General features: G+C 49.2%; 1 protein-coding gene across 1 annotated transcript in view; it reads left to right on the forward strand.

The window, feature by feature from the left end:
- Positions 1–20,585, forward strand: part of LOC147899315 (intraflagellar transport protein 172-like) — a 440,631-nt gene that overhangs the window by 79,231 nt on the left and 340,815 nt on the right. The window contains exons 12-13 of the mRNA XM_087377692.1: positions 15,924–16,186; positions 16,343–16,469. Of these exons, the coding sequence (XP_087233818.1) occupies positions 15,924–16,186; positions 16,343–16,469 (390 nt within the window). The remainder of the gene's footprint in view (positions 1–15,923; positions 16,187–16,342; positions 16,470–20,585) is intronic.

Below are 20,585 nucleotides of genomic sequence, written 5' to 3' on the forward strand. Positions count from 1 at the left end.
GGATGGCGAAGCAAACTCTATCTTCTGTGACAGCTAGAGTTGCATTGCCATAGCCAACAATCCTGTCTTTCATGCTCGCATGAAACACGTTGAAAATCATTATCATTATGTATGGGATTGTATTTTTGATGGCTTCACTGATCTCATCTATTGTCCATCAAAGGACAATGTGTCGGATATCTTCACCAAAGCCCTGTCAGGAGATCTTTTCTTACGACATCGACATGGCTTGGGGATCAGAGACATTCTCACAATGTCAAGGGGGGTTGTGAATTGATTCACAATGAAATTGTTTTCATGTACTCCCATAGGCGCTGCATATCCATTTGGATGAATTTGTGCAACCATGGTACTTTAGGTACTGTAGGGAATACCTGAGACATTTCTAGGGTACTTTTAGCCATATCTTTGAGGCGGTATTTGTAAGACATTACAAAGATATGGTGTTGTAGACATAAAGTCAACCCTATGGTTGACCAGTAGTACTTGGGTACTATATATACCAAGTACTTGTATTGTTTCATTTGAACATTTCTATTAGAGCTTTCTTATGTGTGCACTCTTGCTCACTTGTGTTCACAACCTGTCTCCACTTTGTTCCTACATAAACTAGATGTTTTGTGAATGATTTGTAGTTGGGTGATGATGAGGTCAGCAACAATGACATCCTTGAGAAAATGAGTACCTCTGTCACTCATCAATTCCACAAGACATCCAAACCTTGAGATGATTTGATCATACAAGAAGGAGGCCACAACTTGAGCAGTACATGTCTTCACAACCTTAGCCACCCACTTGGTGCCGTAGTCTATAGAAATCAGGGCATACTTGTTCCCTCTTCGAGTGGTAGGAGAGATTGGTTCAACAAAATCCAATCCCCATTTATAGAAGGGTGATACAGGGATGGATGGTTGAAGGGGGAGGTACTCCTGTTGCGTAGGCTTTGGTTTACCTCTTTGACATGAGTCGCAGCGGCGCACATGAGCATAGCAATCTTGGAACAGCTTTAGCCACCACGACCCCGAGCGCATTATCTTTCTAGCAGTGGCCTCTCATGTCATATGACCTCCCCCCATTCCTGAGTGAGCCTCTTGAAGGATGGCTTGTGTTTCATGAGGGAGCATGCACCGCCTTAAAATATGGTCTTTCCCCAGCTTAAACTGATGACCCGCAATCAGTTTGAAAGGAGAAGCCTGAACAATGTGCCTCCGCTTTTGTGTTGGGGTTAGTCCTTTGGGGAACTCACATGTAGACAACAAATGTACATTGTTTGCATACCATGGTGGGAAGCAGTCCACCGGAAACAGGCAGTCATCTTTTGGTATTGTGACACCGACATGAAAGAGGCCCGCATCTGGAAGGTCATCATCAACTCCTGTGGCTGCTTCACCTGAAGAGATCCTTGACAAGTGATCTGCAGGTTGATGCAATCGTCGTCCTACTTCCACTAGGATGTCAAAGTCAAACTCTTGAAAAAGAAGTATCCACCTGCTCAATCTACCCCCAAGTGTGGGTTTGTTCAGCAAGTATTTGAGAGCTTGATGATCAGTAATGATATTAAACCTATTGCCGAAGAGATAGTGCCGGTACTTTGTCATGGCATAGACCATGCCCAAACCCTTGCGTTCAGGGGTGCTATAGTTTCTTTCTGCTCCCTGGAGTTGCTTGCTCGCAAAATACACAGGTAGGTCCAATTTGTGCTCTTCATCCGGTTGGGCCAATATAGTGCCAATTGCGAGTCCACTTGCATCTACATGTACATGGAAAACAACATCCCATTGAGGTTGCCACAAGATGGGTGCCTTCACTAGACGGTCCTTGAGATTCTCAAACGCCAGTTGTTGAGGCGCGGACCAGATGAAGGATTGTTCGTGGCGAAGGAGTTCTGTCGGCACCACCGCTATGTTGGCATAGAACCGGATGAATCTTCTATAATAACCCACATGTCCCAAAAAAGACTTGACTTCTCGGGGTGTACGAGGAATAGAAAAGGTCAGTATCATCTCCACCTTTGCTAGGTCCATAGTCATTCCCTCAGCCGAGACAATGTGGCCAAGGAGAACCCCTCGCAAGGCGAAGAAAAAGCACTTGTCAGGATTTAAGCACAACCTGGCTTCTCTACACTTATCAAAAACCCACCTCAACTTACTGACGTGATCAGTTTGAACAGCAGGGTCGCAGTGAGATGCATTCTTACCATTGAACGCCGAGAAGTCATCCAAGAATACCTCAACAAACTTTCCGATGTTCTCCTGGAAGAGTTTGGTGACAAGACGTTGAAACGTTGCCGGTGCATTGCACAGACCAAAGGGCATCATCTGGTAAGCGTACGTTCCCCATTGGGTGATGAAGGTGGTCTTCAACTGATCTTGCTCTTGCACCCACACCTGGTTGTACCCACTGTATCCATCCATGAAGGAGTATAGAGCATGACCAGCTACGGTTTCTAGCACCCTGTTAGTGAAGGGGAGCGGGAACCTATCCCAGCGTGTGGCTGTATTCAAACTCCTATAGTCGACACAAACACGGAGTTTGCCAGTCTCTCTTTTGGGCACCACTACAATGCCACTGACCCATTCAAAGTAGTCAACAGGGTAGATTAACCCCGCTTGCTCCATCTTTTGAATATCAGCATGGACAGCCTTGCCATAGTTAGGATTCATGCGATATGGTCCCCTAATCACCAGGTCTGCTTCTGCATACAGATTGATGCGATGCTTCATGAACTCAGCAGGTTCTCCCTTTAAATCCTTATATGAGCAGGCAAAGACATCGACATACTCTTGAAAGAAATCATACAATGCAGCAAGGCGATATCATGCTCCCAGACCCAAGTAGTTTTCTTGAGATGTCGCGGTTGTTGGTCCTCTGTACCAATGTTGAGATACCGCCAACGGGCTTGGTCAACCTGGGGTATACTTGTTGAGGTGGAGTTGTCCAGTTCCTTTGCTACCACTGCTTGGGGCACAGGAGTATCCTCTAAAGGGAAATCCCCTGCTATTTCTTCCATCCAAGACCTCGAAAAGGACGGCTGGGTGTCCTCTTCAAATGGTTGAGATGTTGAGGCAGCACTTGGGGCCATTCTCTTTTTGCTTCTTTGTGCTTGCTTGAGCATTCCTCTATACAGTAGTCCATCCACCTCATATATAGTTTCGGGAAAACCTCTTGTATCGTTGGGAGGTCAGTTTCTGACATGTATAAGTCACGTAGGGCAAGGTCTGTGACATCTTCTTCTCCATGTATGCTATGGGCTTGCTCGCGTCACGTCTGAAGTTCTAGACTCCAGTGCGAAAGTGAACGGTTCCTCCAAGTTGTCCTGCCTCCTGGTCCCTCCTAGGTTGGATAGGATGCGCAATGGAGTCAACTACCCTTCCAAGAGTCGTCAACCGCCTTCGGGTAACCTCAGTCAGTATGTGGTCATTCTCTTCTTCGGTATAGGAGGGATCCCGTGGGTCTGCAGTTCCATGAGTGTCTCCTGCAGTGCTATCACTGTCAGTGTCTCCTTCAGCACCATCACTATGCTCAACCAGTTAATCATCTTTTTGTATAGCATTATTAGCCTCATCACTATCACTATCACTATCACTATTAGTGTTTCCTTTAGCAACATCACTATGCTCAACTAGTTCATCATCTTCCTGCCTCATCAGATTCCTCATCTTCTGTTGTTACCCCATGGTCTTTTTCCTGGTACGAGTCATCCATGTCATGTGTCTCCATTGCTGAGTCATGGACTTGGCTTTGAGTCACCCCGCTGACCTCTCCACCACCTTGTCTGGTACTTGTGGTCATCATCCGCCGCTGATACATGTGGGGATTATTACAAAGACTAAAAGGCATCCGTTCATACATTAGATCAGCCAAACCAGGTGTAGATGCTTCCTGGCTTACCTCTTGCACCGTACATGAAGTACTAAGATGAGCTTCAGGATCCTCTTCTGGGCATAAATTGATGGCTAAGGATCCTAGGGTCCCCATCCAATCCAAGATGACAGTTTCGTCCTTGTTTGGTCTAGCATGTTCCAACAAGTACGTCAAACTCTCACCATCATCTCGTGCTGCTCTTGCATAAGTTTCATCTTGGAAGGGTGAGTCCTCCACATAGGTCAACTCTTCTTTTTCGTATGGGCCAATCCCCAAGTGCCCATCACACCTCCTCCACCCCTGCTTCTTCTTCAAAATCCTCTTCCCCAAGTTCCATAGGTCTATCCACATATGGAAGTGGTCAGGGGGAAATTGATTGTACCATACATCAGCGGCATCCTCCAATGACGAGGGGAAGATGTGAAGGAAGGCATGCTCATTCTCAACACCTTTAGCTCTACATGCTATGAGGAATTTCCTCACATGAGCTTCCGCATCCTCGTGGAGGTGGCCTTTGAACTTTTGAGTCTTCACGTGGACCTTGTTGAGTAGCTCGAGAAGTTCCTCTTCATCAAGAAGAGTCCCTGCATAAGCAGTCTCAACTATTGGCCGTGAAAATTCACAACCACATGTCCATGGACGGTGAGCTCCCCCCTGCTGCCTGCGGGGCTCCTGGCTGCTCCGCCCGTTGCACCCTCCTCTTCATCGCCCCTCCTCCCTGCCTCCTCTTCATCGCCCCTCCTCTTCATCGCCCTCGCTCCGCCTCGCCTCTCCTCCCTCTCCGCTCTGCCCTACCCTCCCCGCTCCACCTCCGCCCCCCGCCTTGCCCCCTCCCGCCTCGTGCCTCCTTCCCTCAGTGCTCCCCTACCCTGCCTTCTCCCCTGCACCGCCGTCCCCCGCCCTGCCTTCTCCCCCGCTCCACCCCTCCTTCCGCCTCCTTGCCTCCCACTCCCCCTCCTTGCCGCCCCGCATTTCCTCCCGTCCTTTTGCCCTCCTCCCGTTAGTGCACCCCCCTCGCCACTCCGCCTCCCCCCTCCTTCTTCTTCTCCTCTTCTCCCGCCTCTCCCGCCCTCCTTCCTTCTCTTCATTCCTCCTTCTCCTCTCCCTCCTTCCTCTCCTCCCCTCTACTTTCCTTGCCGCCCTCCCATTCTCTCTCCTTTGCCTTTCCGCCGCCTCGCCTCGCCTCGTCGTTCTTTCTTTTCCTTTTTCATTTGCCTCCCTGCAGCAAGAGCATTCGTGTTTGTTACAGTGAAAGAAAATCTTGTTGGCGAGGCCAGAGGGGCTCTATGGCAACACCCTCGACTCCCATAGCCATCAAGGTTCTTCTTTCCCCAGCTGACAAGCAACAGGTACAGCAAGCAGTTCAGTCTCTCCAGGACAAGGCGCTTGTGGGTAAAATTGTGGGCCTCACGCCTACACGGAGACAGGTGCGAGAGTGGATCCAGGCGAGCTTGATATTAGAGGGCAACCACATCCAGGAGGTCACCATCTATGGACGAGGCATTTTCCTCGTCCAACTGAGCTCCCTTGACACCGCCTCGACACTTGTGGAGCAGAGCCCCATTTGCCCATACTCCTTGGCCCGCACCTTGTCTACCTCTTTCCTTGGTATCATAAGTTCACAGTGGAGAACATGGATATGACACACCATGTTCCACGGTTTCCGGTTACACTCCGTTTCCCAGGGCTCCCCAAGGAGTATCGAGCCATCCTCCCTTCCATTGGCCGGGCATTTGGCACGGTGCTAGAGTCCCCGCCAAAGACGACCGCCTCCGTTCTAGCAGATGATGGAGTCTCCAGGATCAGATTGGTGGTGGAGAGCCCGGAGTCCCTCCCACATCCTTCTCGAGACCCTGGAAGGGGGCACACTTTGCCAAAGGGTGGAGATCTCCGGGTTACCAGGCCATTGTCTTCGATGCAAACAGATGGGCCACCTCGCCAGAGATTGCCCCCGTGGCCTCCCTCGTGCGTCTTCTCCCCCTCCTCCATAGAGTAGGCAGAGTCAACAGGTCCGAGTTCAGCTCCCTCTCAGGTAGGAGCAGTAGGAGTCTGACACCCCATGGGTCACCCCCTCGAAAGGGAACTGGACACATGTTAAAAAGAAAAAGAAAACAAGCAAGTAGGCCTGCAAACGCCGTAGACAGAGGGACAACCGCAGGGAGAGGGATAGGGTTGACCGAGAGACCTCGAAAGAGAAACAACAGGAACCCCCCCCAAAAGCGGGAGCCTTTGCCCATCCAGCGGATCCTCCAGCTTCGAAAGTCCAGCCTCTGCACCCACCCTTGCAGTAGCAGAGAGCCCCACGAGCTCTACATGCGGCAATGGCGGAAGCTGCAGTCGCTAGCCCGACGAGGGCCATGGAGGAGCTGATCCAGTGCCTCGGCGAGCTTGATCAGCAGGGAGGGCCTGAGGTCGCCCTTTTCCCTCCTCCTCCCCCTCTTCCCCCCCTTCTCCTCTTCACTTCCCCCTCCCCCTCCAGGGTTCCCCCCGCCCCCTCCCCCCCCCCACATCCCCCCCTTCGATGGTCACTCTCACCACCCACCCCCCGCTCTCTGTCCCCCGCGTCCCGATCTCTCCCTCTCCCGCCGCTCCTCTCTCCGCTTCAGTAGCAACTTCTTCCACTTCGACACTCCTACCATCAGGCAAGGGAACAACGATGTTCCCTTCTACCTCCTCATCCCAGTAGCAGGTCCTTTCAGAGAGGGATCCTGAGAGACGAGGCTCGTCCTCCCGGCCAGTAGCTCCCAACCTCTAGCTTGGGCATCCCTTACCGCGGGACTCTTGGAGGTTAGGACCCTGGAACTCTTTCGAGATTCTACCATTGGACCTTAGACACACCCCGTTTGGAGATTTCCGTTTGCCTCCACAGGCTTGGAGAAGTGGTCCCCGGAGGTGTTTGATGCTATTTTGGGTAATCATCTTATGCTCATGACGGACGGGTGGATGGGACCACAGGGACTAGATCTTTGGTACGCCCATGGCACAGAGGTGAACTTTCAGCTGAGCTTCACACGTGAGGAGCCGGTGTGTGGTTTAGCGACGGGAGTTATCAGATTGCCGATGGAGGCAAAGGTGGACCAGCCACACTTCTGGCCCCTCCAGACGTGTGTGGATTTGTTCGGGGTGGAAGCCTCCTTCATGATGAAGTGGGCACAAAAGATCGGTATTGAGCCGGTATCAACCCTAGTACGACGCCGCACAGACACTGACTACTCGCCCTCCAAACCCCCGACAAAATCACACAAGTCAGTCTTTCTAGGACAGGCATCCACCCACAGGAGAGCCTTGTTCCTGACTCCCCTGTCCTCATGAGCTGGACCATAGTGAGTTGGAATGTACACGGGCTCCACGACCGTGTTCATAGCCAGCCGCAGTACTTGATGCTCCGGCAGGAGTTGCAGAGGGCAATGGTAGGGCGAGCAGTGGACATCCTTATGATTCAGGAGCACATGTTTTCAGCAGCAGACATCAGACGACGCCATCACCTTCTTCCAGGGAGAGGTCTAGAGGAGTGGTCTCCTGCAGTAGGATAGAGCGGAGGGGTTTGCATCTCAATCTCACAGACCTTGGCTCTAGAGGTCTACGATCAGGGCGAGCTCATTCCAGGACGGGTAGTTTGGATGGGAGTTTGGACGGAAGAGTCCACGATTAGAATCCTGAACGTGTATGCCCCAGCATGTAGACAGCATCGCCTGGCCTTTTGGAGGAGGCTGTCAGAGTGTCTTCCGAATGTTGACTCTTGGATTGTTGGAGGGGACTTTACCAACGTGGAGTTTAGGGAAGACAAGCAGGGTGGTGCCTCGTTCTCTGAGATGCCAGCAGCATAGCGTAGTACTTGGGAGCAGTTCATTTTCATGATCAGTGGCATAGACCCATGGAGAGAACCAAAGTTCAGCGGGACTTCTGGCAGCCTTCTCTTCTCCTTTGGACAGAGGAGACACAATGGATTGCTTGAGAAATTAGATCGCTTCTATGTTGGGGACTGGGCATTACACAGAGGCGGCGCTATCGGGATTCTAGCAGGTACCACGATGTCCCAGTGGTACTTCACTTGGATCAGCCCCGTCGAGGTCTCCCCCAGAAGGGGGTCCGCATCCCAGAGGACCTCTTGCAGGATGAGGAGATTCAGCAAGTTATGGTAGAGATCTGGGAGCACTCAGAGATGGCACTGAGTGATGGCTGGGCGGCGTGGGTTGCCGATGCGATTCAGAGAAGTAGTGTGGAATTGTAGGCTCACGCCCTCAGGCACAAGAGGACCCTTCAGGAGTGCCAGCGGGCTTTGAGAAGAGACCTCGCCTCCATTGAGAGGCTCAAGGAGCAGGATCTAGTGTCTCAGTGGCTTAGTGATAGATTGGAGAGCGCTCGTCTCGAGCTTCAAGACATGGAGTTAAGGCGGGTTGAGTTCTCCTATCATTCCTCCCGGGCCCAATGGGTACAGCAGGGGGATAGGATGACGAAGCGTAGTTCTTTCAGATCACTGGGCCCCGATCGACCGACACACAGCTATAGCGTCTCCGGGACTCGTAGGGCATCATGCACACTGACCCACAGGAGATTCTTGACATGACCACCGATTTTCATAGCCAGCTCTTTCAGACAGAGAGGATGACCCCAGCCGGTCTTGTGGCCTGAGAGCTAGTTTGGGATCACGTTCTGACAATAGTCTCGCGGGACCTATGGAGTAGACTTGAGGAGCCTTTCACAGATGAAGCCCTCAAGGCTCTCCCGACCTAGAAATGACCGGGGGAGGATGGCTTGACTCCGGCCTTCTTATGGAAGTTCTGGGAGATTATCTCCACCCCTTTCCGTTTAGCTTGCCAGGAGATTTTTGACACAGGCCTTCTCCCTCAATCCTTGTGCAGGGGGTGGATTTGTTTGGTCCCGAAAGGGGGAGATAGGTCAGATATCCGACAGTGGAGACTGACCACTTTGCTTGATACTGCATACAAGATCCTCGCCAAGGTCTTGAGTTTGTGGTTACGGCCTCATCTTACCAACATCATCCATGACACACAGATTGGGTTTGTCCAGGAGCGCAGCATCCTGGACAACATCTTCACGTTCTGGGAGGCAGTGGATTGGTCCAGGGAGGAGTCACAGCCACTGGCCATCCTTCTCTTGGACTTCGAGAAGGCCTATGACAGGGTGGAGTGGTCTTTCCTCGAGGGCACTATGAGGAGATTGGGTTTCTCAAACCGATGGGTCAGAGGAGTTTCAGCGCTATACACAGGGAGCTCTAGTCAGATGATTATCGGAGTACACAGAGGCGAGGCCTTTCCTCTCTCTCGCTCGATCTGCCAGGGCTGCCCACTAGCTCCCTTTCTCTTCTTGTTTGTAGCGGAGGCTTTGGGCTACTACTTGAGATCACAGGTGGCTGGTCTCACAGGGTTGAGGCTCCCAATCAGACAAGAGGAGGAGCTCCTTGACTCGGAGTTTGCAGATGACACGGCCTTGTATGTTGAAGGCACCACAGCGAGTCTAGAGAGAGTCAGAGGCGCCTTGGCTATCTATTGTGAGGTCGGGGGCACGGATCAACTGGACGAAATCCATAGGCTTCTTCACAGGCTTTGAGGAGACACAAGAGATCCGTGAGTGAAGGAATGACTTTGGTTTTAGATGGATACCGCGGGGCGAGACAGCGAGATACCTCGGAGGCCAGGTGGGTATTGACATCATAGCAGAGTAGCAGATTACCTTGGTTTTTGAGAGTGTTTGGTGCAAGCTTCTCTATTGGAGCTTGGCAGGAGTTGCAGAGGGCAATGGTAGGGCGAGCAGTGGACATCCTTATGATTCAGGAGCACATGTTTTCAGCAGCAGACATCAGACGACGCCATCACCTTCTTCCAGGGAGAGATCTAGAGGAGTGGTCTCCCGTAGTAGGACGGAGTGGAGGGGTTTGCATCTCAATCTCACAGACCTTGGCTCCAGAGGTCTACGATCAGGGCGAGCTCATTCCAGGACGGGCAGTTTGGATGGGAGTTTGGACGGGAGAGTCCACGATTGGAATCGTGAATGTGTATGCCCCAGCATGTAAACAGCATCGCCCGGCCTTTTGGAGGAGGCTGTCAGAGTGTCTTCCGAATGTTGACTCTTGGATTGTTGGAGGGGACTTCAACAACCTGGAGTTTAGGGAAGACAAGCAGGGCGGCGCTTCGTTCTCTGAGATGCCAGCAACAGAGCGTAGTACCTGGGAGCAGTTCATTTTCATGATCAGTGGCAGAGACCCATGGAGAGAACCAGAGTTCAATAGGACTTCTGGCAGCCTTCTCTTCTCCTTTGGACAGAGGAGACACGATGGATTGCTCGAGTGATTAGATCGCTTCTATGTTGGGCACTGGGCATTACACAGAGGCGGCGCTACCGAGATTCTAGCAGGTACCACGATGTTTGACCACTCTCCAGTGGTACTTCACTTGGATCAGCCCCGCCGAGGTCTCCCCAAGAAGGGGGGTCCGCATCCCAAAGGACCTCTTGCAGGATGAGGAGATTCAGCAGGTTATGGCAGAGATCTGGGAGCACTTAGAGATGGCACTGAGTGAGGGCTGGGCGGCGTGGGTTGCCAATGCGATTCAGAGTAGTGCGGAGCTGTAGGCTCAAGCCCTCAGGCACAAGAGGACCCTTCGGAGTGCGAGCGGGCTTTGAGAAGAGACCTCGCCTCCATCGAGAGGCTCAAGGAGCAGGATCTAGTGTCTCAGTGGCTTAGTGATAGATTGGAGAGCGCTCGTCTCGAGCTTCAAGACATGGAGTTGCGGCGGGTTGAGTTCTCCTATCATTCCTCCTGCGCCCGATGGGTACAACAGGGGGATAGGATGACGAAGCGCAGTTCTTTCAGACCACTGGGCCCCGATCGACGGGCACACAGCTACAGCATCTCCGGGACTCGCAGGGCATCATGCACACTGACCCACATGAGATTCTTGACATGACCACCGATTTTTATAGCTAGCTCTTTCAGACAGAGAGGATGACCCCAGCCGCGGTCTTGTGGCCCAAGAGCTAGTTTGGGATCACATTCTGACAATAGTCTCGCAGGACCTATGCAGTAGACTTGAGGAGCGTTTCACAGATGAAGCCCTCAAGGCTCTCCCGACCTAGAAATGACCGGGGGAGGATGGCTTGACTCCGGCCTTCTTATTGAACTTCTGGGAGATTATCTCCACCCCTTTCCGTTTAGCTTGCCAGGAGATTTTTGACACAGGCCTTCTCCCTCAATCCTTGCGCAGGGGGTGGATTTGTTTGATCCCAAAAGGGGGAGATAGGTCAGATATCGGACAGTGGAGGCTGACCACTTTGCTTGATACTGCATACAAGATCCTCGCCAAGGTCTTGATTTTGCGGTTACGGCCTCATCTTACCGTCATCATCCATGACACATAGATTGGGTTTGTCCAGGAGCGCAGCATCCTAGACAACATCTTCACAATCTAGGAGGCGGTGGATTGGTCCAAGGAGGAGTCACAGCCACTGGCCATCCTTCTCTTGGACTTCGAGAAGGCCTATGACAGGGTGGAGTGGTCTTTTCTCAAGGGCACTATGAGGAGATTGGGTTTCTCAGACCGATGGGTCAGAGGAGTTTCAGCGCTATACAGAGGGAGCTCTAGTCAGATGCTTTATCGGAATACACAGAGGCGAGGCCTTTCCTCTCTCTCGCTCGATCTGCCAGGGCTGCCCACTAGCTCCCTTCCTCTTCTTGTTTGTAGCGGAGGCTTTGGGCTACTACTTGAGATCACAGGTGGCTGGTCTCATAGGGTTGATGCTCCCAATCAGACAAGAGGAGGAGCTCCTTGACTCGGAGTTTGCAGATGACACGGCCTTGTATGTTGAAGGTAGCACAGCGAGTCTAGAGAGAGTCAAAGGCGCCTTGGCTATCTATTGTGAGGTCGGGGGCACGGATCAACTGGACGAAATCCATAGGCTTCTTCACAGGCTTTGAGGAGACACAAGAGATCCGTGAGTGGGGGAATGACTTTGGTTTCAGATGGATACCGCGGGGCCAGACAGCGAGATACCTCGGATGCTAGGTGGGTATTGACATGACAACAGAGTAGTAGATTACCCTGGTTCTTGAGAGTGTTTGGCGTAAGCTTCTCTATTGGAGCTCGGCCAAACTCTCCCTCGTAGGTCGCGCCTTAGTGGCAAACCAAGTCCTTCTTGCCATTGCTTGGTATATTGCCTGCTGTTGGTGCTTTCACAGAGGATGCATTGGGCAGCTTCAACAGTTGATACGGAACTTCCTCTAGGTAGGTTCAGACCGCATGAGGAACACTAGGGCCCGAGTAGCTTGGCAGACGGTGATCATGCCGCAGGCACTTGGAGGCTTGGGTATCATTGATCCGAAGATGCAGAGCATGGTCTTTCTGGGCAAGTTGGTGGTTCAAGGCCTCACCCCAGGTGCCGAGCCTTGGAAGCTCCTCTTACGGCATTGGGGCCTTCACATAGATGGATCTTCTCAGAGGCCCCCCTTATGAGGAAGGGCTCCCCCCTAATGAGGAGCCTCCACAGGGTTTGGCAGAGACTAGCAGGGGGCGCCCAGATGCAGAGAGGAGTTTGAGCGCCAGTCCCTTATGTGGCATCCAGAGGTCAGAAGGGACGTATACTTGGGCAGCGAACTCACATTGGCTGGGCACAGTGGGACAGCAGTCTAGTAGGGTCTTTTGATCGCAGGAGTAGACTACCTATGGAGGCAGTGACGAGACTTGACGCCATAGCGCATCTGAGAGGGGCAGGGCAGTGTGGATGGGCGAGATCGACTTAGCCATTCCTGAGTCCTGGTGGGAAGGACTTCACATTTGGAGAGACAGCAGATGGTTGGGGCAGTTTTCTCGTACTTGTGTTCCCTTGAGGATTTTGATGCAGCGCGGCAGCATGCACCCCGGCTTCTTCCGTGTGGGACCTGGAGGCCTGCTTTAGCCCCTCACTGGGAGTGACCCTGAGATGGATGGGAGTCTTGATGGGATACACTGGTAGATGATCAAAGTGGTAGGATGCTTGGGGAAGGAGTGGCACATTGATCCTAGTATCTCAGAGCAGGACACCTCTCGATGGCACCTCTGGCTATGGGAGGGTAGACCCCTGAGGGAGGTCCAGTGGGACCCGGGGGAGTGGTTCTCACCCTCCAGGGGCGGCCTAGTTGAGACGATAGATGAGGTGCCTTTCTTTTCCTACACCACACGGATTGGCAGGAGACTTCAAATGGACCTGTCGAGGTAGACTCCCTCAAGGGAAAGACACTGGGTGACCCAGAGAATGCCCCGAGATGTTCGCTCCAGCTTTTGGACGCGGTTATGGTCCAGCTTGCAGCCGAGGAAGATTTCATACTTCTTTTGGCTGGCAGCCCACGGAGGCTTGCCCATTGGCCCGTGGTTGGAGCATATGCGAGTGGAGGGGCAGTGCCACTGTTTCTCAGATGGTGTCCTGGAGACTATCCCGCACTGCCTATGGAGTTGTCGTAGCACAGCGAGGATCTGGATGAGAGCCCTCAGGATCATGATACGCATGCAGAGTATACACAGAGATTACACTTGGGGGATGGTGGCTTGGTTGACAGAGGGAGGACACGCGTTTCAGATTGATGAGATCTCCCCAGCCTACTGGATACAGGGTCAGAGCATTCAGAGGATTGCACTCCACAAGGCAGTCCCCCCTCACACCCTAGCTCCTCCTCCTCCTAGGGAGGACCAGTGTTTGGGAGGTGGTAGCCAGCATCATGGCTTGGAACATTTGGGTGGGTCGGTGCAGTCTTGTGATGGGAGAGCACCCGATTCCACCCTTGGCTACCTTGGTTGCCATCTGGCAGGATATCATTTACACTCGACGGTCCACCTGGGAGCACGGGTGTCCAGGCTCAAGGGCGACTATTGAGAGGCGTGCTCGTTTTTGCAAGGCTTGGCCTACAGGTGTTTTCTACATCTTCACTCCGCGAGGGATTCACTGGCTGTATATTCTGTCCACTTGGCTGTTAGCCCCAGTTCCAGAGATCCCCTAGGCAGTGAGCTGGGCTTCTCTAGAACATGCCAATTTTTCTTTCAGCCTTTTCCGGTTTTTTCATACTCAGCACCTTCGGGGTTGTTGTCTTGTATGAAATCTTTCAAGCATTAATAGAAGGTTCCTTTCAAAAAAAAAGTAGCTCGAGAAGTCTAGGTCTGTCTGCAGGACTGAGAATGGCCATCCCCACCCCAAAGGCTGAAGCAGATGCAAGAGTTGGAGGGAGTCCCTAAAAGATCATAGTGGTAGGGAGAGAAGCAAGCTAACACTAGGAATGGAAAGGAAAGATAACAAGCATAATGGAAATGAAATGAAAAGAAAATGAAAGCAATGGACAAGTACTCACATGATACCAAAGAGCTTGATGTTGACTGATTAGACAAGTACAACACTATATAGTGTGACACTAGACTCTAGAAATCCATAGTGTATATGGGATAACTCCCAATATGACACGTGGCATGTCTAGGACTCACTAGACTATAAAACACACCTAGAACACTCATTTTAGACTCACTTTGGCTTCATATTCCAACACCCCCTCATGAAGGCAAGGTGAGAGACTACTGGAATGGAACCAAGAACAGAACACGACAATGACAGTCATCAAACTGCGCACCCCATGGAACTCAGAGGATAAAATCTGAGCGTGTTCAGAGGTTGATCCAAGCACTCTCATGGCTTGAGACTCAACATGCTCAAAGGCTCACGTTATAGCATGGCTACATGACCAGCTTATAGGTCTAGGAATACACCAACATCCTGGAGCTCGGCCAAGCCTGATAACGAGACCTATCAAAGCCAATACATATGGCTCCCACAGTATGTAATCCGCTTGCTAGAAAATCTACATCACCTTCATGTATTGATACACCCCTCACATGTATTGGTTCTTTAGTGGTCACATGGTAAGCTCTTGAATGCTTGAACTCGAATATACAACAATGCTACTTGATCCTAATTTATTTTAGGGCTTGCAAATAGTTTCAAAAATGATTTCATGAATGTGTATTTGCATGCCCGTAACTTAGTACCAAAATGTTTTAAATTACAACGAGAACAAACTTATTTCATGATGTATAGGGGGTCATGATTCTCATGCTAAATTAAAAATTGTATCTAGTCAAGAAGATTATGTGATCAAAGCAAATTTGAACAATTACGTATCTGATTTTGATATATTATTAGTAAAGGTAATGTTATTAGATGCAACTCTTTTAATTCATAATTATTATTAGAAGGTAAGGTGGCTAATGTTGTTATCGATCGCAACCTTTCCTGAACCGTATGAAGGAGAAAGGAAGACAACGAATGGCACTGTTATGTGAAAATTTAATTAAAGGCCATCAGGCGTGTTTGACGGTTTTTAGTGACACTAGTGCCGTTGGCCATGTCAGGATGTTTTGTAAGTCCAGCTCATATATGGAGTCTAGAGGGAGGTGGGGACATGAAAACTTCTCAATGTGCCGACCCGTTTCACATCAATCAGATTAAGCTTGAGTTGTGGGATTAATTGTGTTTGTGCAAAGTTACGAGAGCTTAAGTTATGGCGTCTAGAGGTAGGTGGGGTGTCACGAGAGCTTCTCAATGTGACCCAGTTCACATCAATAAGATTCTGAGAGCTTGAGTTATGGAATTATTGTGTTTGTGCAAGGTTGTATTCCCTGGGGGGGTAAAGTGGTTAAGTTGAAGAAATTAAGATTTGGTATAAATGAGATAGAGGGAACTATCTAGAGGGTTGGAGGTTTTGAGGATTTCTCTAGAGAGAGAGCGTGAAGAGGCTCACATGGTACATTGTATGACAGTTTTTCTTGGAATGGAAGTTCAGGTTTTCTTGGAGTTTTTGTTTTGGCCCTCTTCCTCCTTCACCCTTGCTTGCATCCGGAGGCAAAAAACACATAAATTAAAAATTCTACTATCAGCAATTTTGTTTATGTCTAGAAGCTAATTTTATCCATTATGCGTTATATATTTCAAATACTGTGAAATCACAATTGAATTGTTGCCAAGTATAAAGGAAGTTGTGTGAAGTAAAATTAAGGCATTGCAATTTTTAACTTTTTCCCCCCGTCTAGATACTCTGGCATGGCAGTGGTGATGAGAAGTTCCTGGTTGAAAATCCCTCGGTCTGCATGATATATGACAAAGGAGAATTATCTCTTGTTGAGTATGGTTGCAATGACATACTAGCCACAGTGCAAACAGATCACCTTCACGAAGATCTGATTAGTGTTCGCATCAATAGCAAATATCCATCCCCTCAGTCTTCAAAAGAGGGAAAAAACAGAATAGTTTATCTTCTTGATTTGCAGACCATGCGAGTCATGGATCTCGTAAGGCAAGTTTTCTATGCCTACTTTCATAAATAAGCTAACTTGCATTTCATTTGAATCATTTGAATATATATTAAGGCAGTTCCTTTATAGTATGCAATATTGTGTGATCACATTTACTGGCTATAGTAAATTATTGTAACAAGTTTCTGGGAATACAGTGGTGACATTGTCAAAACTGTAAATCATGACTACGAGATTGTTTGGCTGCAACTCAATCCTCGTGGCAGTCATCTTCTTTTTTGTGATAGTATGAGGCGTCTTCATCTTATTGACCTTGTCAACCAGGTATTTGCTACTGGCTATGTTCAATTAGTTTACAAAATCAACAACCATGAATATTTTGCATAGAATCCAATACATAAGATTGCAAGTTATCCCACGCGATTCTTTCTCCTCATTTTCTTTGTTGGTTGCAAAGAGGCCATCTTTAACCTTCTTCTTGCCATATCCTTTTTCTAGAGGACTGGATCTTGCTTCACCTATCCCTCCCATTGGTGTGTGCTATTCCCTTGAGGTGTAATATATAGAAGGGCAATAGAACATGAGTGTTAGGCAATAGAATATGAGTGTTAAGTAGTACATACCCTGAGAAAGTTCATAAAATATTCAATATGTCATCATAGTAAAACTCAAATAAACAAAAGAAGTATTGAAATCTGTATCCCCTCAGGAACCTGAAAGGGTAGATAAAAAAGAAATACCTTAGCTAGCACAACCTTGCAGACGGAGAATAGTTCTTGCACACTTTTGGAAAACGAAGTCCTGTTTAGGTCCACAAAACTCCTAACAACGATCTTGAGCCATTTGGGAACCACTTTCACAACTATCCCAGAATCCCTTGCAGCACAAGATGGCAGCTAAGGGTTGGTGTGGTCTGTCACATGGTCAGGGTTGTAAACATCACAACACCCAGCCTTCTTCATGTGCCAGCTGCTAACTTGGCTACCAACTCTTAAACTGTGTTGATTTCTTTTAGTGTAACTATGCCTTGGTCCTATAGAAAAGAGTGGAATCCTCCTTGGAAAACCTTGACATGAGTCTCCAGGAGATATGAATGGATGTGCAAGTGAAACAGGTCTTCTAACATGATGCCAAGTGAAGTAGAGAACAAGGCAATCCCAAAGAGTACAATGGCGAGGCCTCTTGTCCTCTTGCAACAACAACAAGAAAGAAAGAAATCCTTTCCATGGGGAAAGAAAGAAAGAAAGAATTTGCATGGGCATCTTACTGCCATGTAATGTGCTTCAAATGTGCAATGATAGACATGCTCAAAGAATCCATTGTTGAAGATTCTTGTTGTAGAGACATACAATGATATGGTGGCATAGGATAGACTAGGACTTAGTCTATTTTGTGTGTTAGTACTTGGACTATATATACCAAGTACTGAAGAGGAGTGAGGGGTAGAAGAGATGCATCATGGCACAAAGAGTGAGAGCACGAGTGAGGTAAAGTCCATTCTTTAGAATGAAGGAATGACCTCCATTTTATAGAAAGAGAGGATGGTGTAGGCACCTCCCCTATATCAGTGGCAATCAGCCCCTACATCAGTGGGACTGGCCTAAATTAAAGGAACCTCCCATGTGGGGGCCTTTGGCTTATATCATCACTTAGGTCACACACTGACACATCATAGCACTAGATGTGCCTCTACAACACACACACACACACTTTTTTTTCTTTTTTGGAAATCTTTATATTTCAGTGTGGGAAACCTCAAAAGAGGTAAAAACCCACCAATAAGTACAAGAAAAAGTTTTTACAAGTAAAACCTCAGAGCAAAAGTCATGAGGTAGCCAAGTAAAAAGTTACATATCAAGCTGGAGGAGAGTCAAACACAGCATCCTCCAGCTTCAAATTGTTCTGCTGTAAAAACTGATGCAGTGATGAAACCACACCATCAATAAAAGCGAGCTGTTTTTTGCCCTTGTGATTCTTCTTGATATAGGCTGGTACCCGAAATTTTTGAATCAGAGGGTCAAAAACCTGTTGTAACATGGGATGAAAAGATTCCAGTAGAAAAGGTACTTTTGCATCCCTGACAGAAGAAGACTCTGGCACATGCATCAAAGGCGGATAAGCTAAATCAACATCTGTATCTTCTGATGAAAAGTTGCATTTGATGAAACAGGATTCAGCATTGGATCTTCATTCGGAGGATCAATCTGAGTAATAGCAAGGGCAATATCCTGAGAGAGAGTATGCATGTCATCCTGTAAATCTCCCTCTGCAAGGGGCACATCCATATCCTGAGTAGAAGGAGCTGATGGTGCTCAACAAGGGTGCAGCCTTGAGCGTCTTCAGCTAAAGGAAGATCTGCCTGTGATTTATCAACCTTCCTCCAGTAGTGCTTCGGAGCAGTAGAGGGCTTCGCCAAAGAAGCCATAGCAGAAACCGGAGGAGAAGGGAGAGTAACCTTGACAGCTGAAGAAGGAGCAGGAGGTATGGGCCTGGAAGTGAAAAGGCAAGCACGAGCAGAATGACCAACTTGTTTGCACCGATAACATGCAGTGGAAAAAGATGCAAAATGGAGACTGATGCGCATCGGATGAGCAAATCCCAAATCAAGATCCAGAGTAGATGGCACAGGCTGCCTCATATCCCACAAAATGCATAGACGAACATCACGAGATGCTTGCAAAAACTCCTGTCTCGGGACATGAAGAGGCCTTCCCAAAAAAGCTGCAAGAGTTGGAAGATGTTGAAGGAGAGGCACAGGCAGCGCTTTAAGAGTAATCCAAACCGGACAGTGAGTCAGAAGGGTTGCAGAAGGATCGAAAAGCAGGTCCCAGGGCATAACATAAGCAAAAAAACCAGCTCCAGGAACACCAGCATCACTGACAAGGCGCTCTACCACCTCAGGCGAAGAGCAGTGGGCATAGTAAAATCCTTTGCAGAGAAAAACAAAGGAAGAAATACAATCCGGACCCACTGCAACATCAGCCCATTGACGGAGCTGAGCTGAAGATAAAACCCTGCCCATGAAGTAGAGGCAGACTCCAAGTTGCTGAGCCTGTCGAAGACCAGAGACCAAAAGGGCAGAGTCCAGAGAACAAACAAGTGGAAAACTCGATGAAGGAACTTCTATGACAGAAGCAGGGCACAATTGGTGAAGAAGATTCAGCTGGAGTGAAGAAGACGGGCCATCAGAAACATCCAGCTTTGCGGATTTGATAAAGGGGGAGGCAGACAAACCACCATGTTTCCGCCGAAGAAAGACACGGGTGGGAGGAACAGTGGCAGAAGTGGGCGGCGAGGCGGAAAAAACAAATGAGGAAAGAGGCTGCGAAAATGACTGTATAGGCAATACAGTTTGCCGTACAGGCTGTACAGTCGTAACTCGATGAAGGAACTTCTATGACAGAAGCAGAGCACAATTGGTTGAAGAAGATCCAGCTGGAGTGAAGAAGATGGGCCATCAGAAACATCCAGCTTTGCGGATTTGATAAAGGGGGAGGCAGACAAACCACCATGTTTCTGCCGAAGAAAGACACGGGTGGGAGGAACAGTGGCAGAAGTGGGCCGCGAGGCGGAAAAAACAAATGAGGAAAGAGGCTGCAAAAATGACTGTATAGGCAATACAGTTTGCCGTACAGGCTGTACGGACGACCGTACAGGCTGTACGGAAGGCCGTACAGCGGGCTTGAAAACTTGTATCGGGGGGTCCGCATGGCACGGGAGCAGCAGGGAATTCCATTCGGAAGTCTGTACGGGCAAGGTTGCAAGAGGCCGTACAGCTGACGGTAGCTGTACGGAGGAACGACCAGACTGTACGGGCGGAAGCTCGCAGGAGGACGGGACTGGCAGGGCGGAGGAGGTCTCCATCACGCTCTCCTCTCTTGATGCTTACAAAGGAAAACCTCCCAGGGTACACACACACACTTTTTTTTTTTGTGAAACCAAGATACTTATATTATGAAACATTCATTTACATCTGGGCAGAGCTCAAAAGAGAGCCAAAGCCCTAGCCATCAGAAGCAGTAAAAGAAAAGCTGAATACAAGAAACATCCAAATCTTCCTCATGTAAGGCATCATATAAAGACTGCCGCAATGAGGCTCGGAAGAACTCATATGGATGCTGAAGGGGAGAATTCAGATATGCTTGATTGCGCTGTAGCCAGAGGGTCCATAAGGCCCAGTATCTGATCCAGTGGAAGAAAAGAGAATACTGTGACAAAGAAGCTGATAGTTTGCCATACATCCAGAAAAACCTGTAGAACCTGTGTGCTGGAAATCTGAGAGAGAAAAAATAGGAGATTCTGTCTAGAAGATCTCTGGAATATGAACAAAACCACAGTAAATGCGGAATAGTCTCAGATGTAAGGTGACATCTTGGACAAAGAGGTGAAGCTATCCGTCTTTGAGCCAATTTCACCCCTACTGGAAGAATACCAACAATA

This window comes from Dipteris shenzhenensis, chromosome 8, assembly GCF_047967505.1.
Source record: "Dipteris shenzhenensis isolate YYH24624 ecotype China chromosome 8, Dip_SZ_1.0, whole genome shotgun sequence".
NCBI lineage: Eukaryota > Viridiplantae > Streptophyta > Polypodiopsida > Gleicheniales > Dipteridaceae > Dipteris > Dipteris shenzhenensis.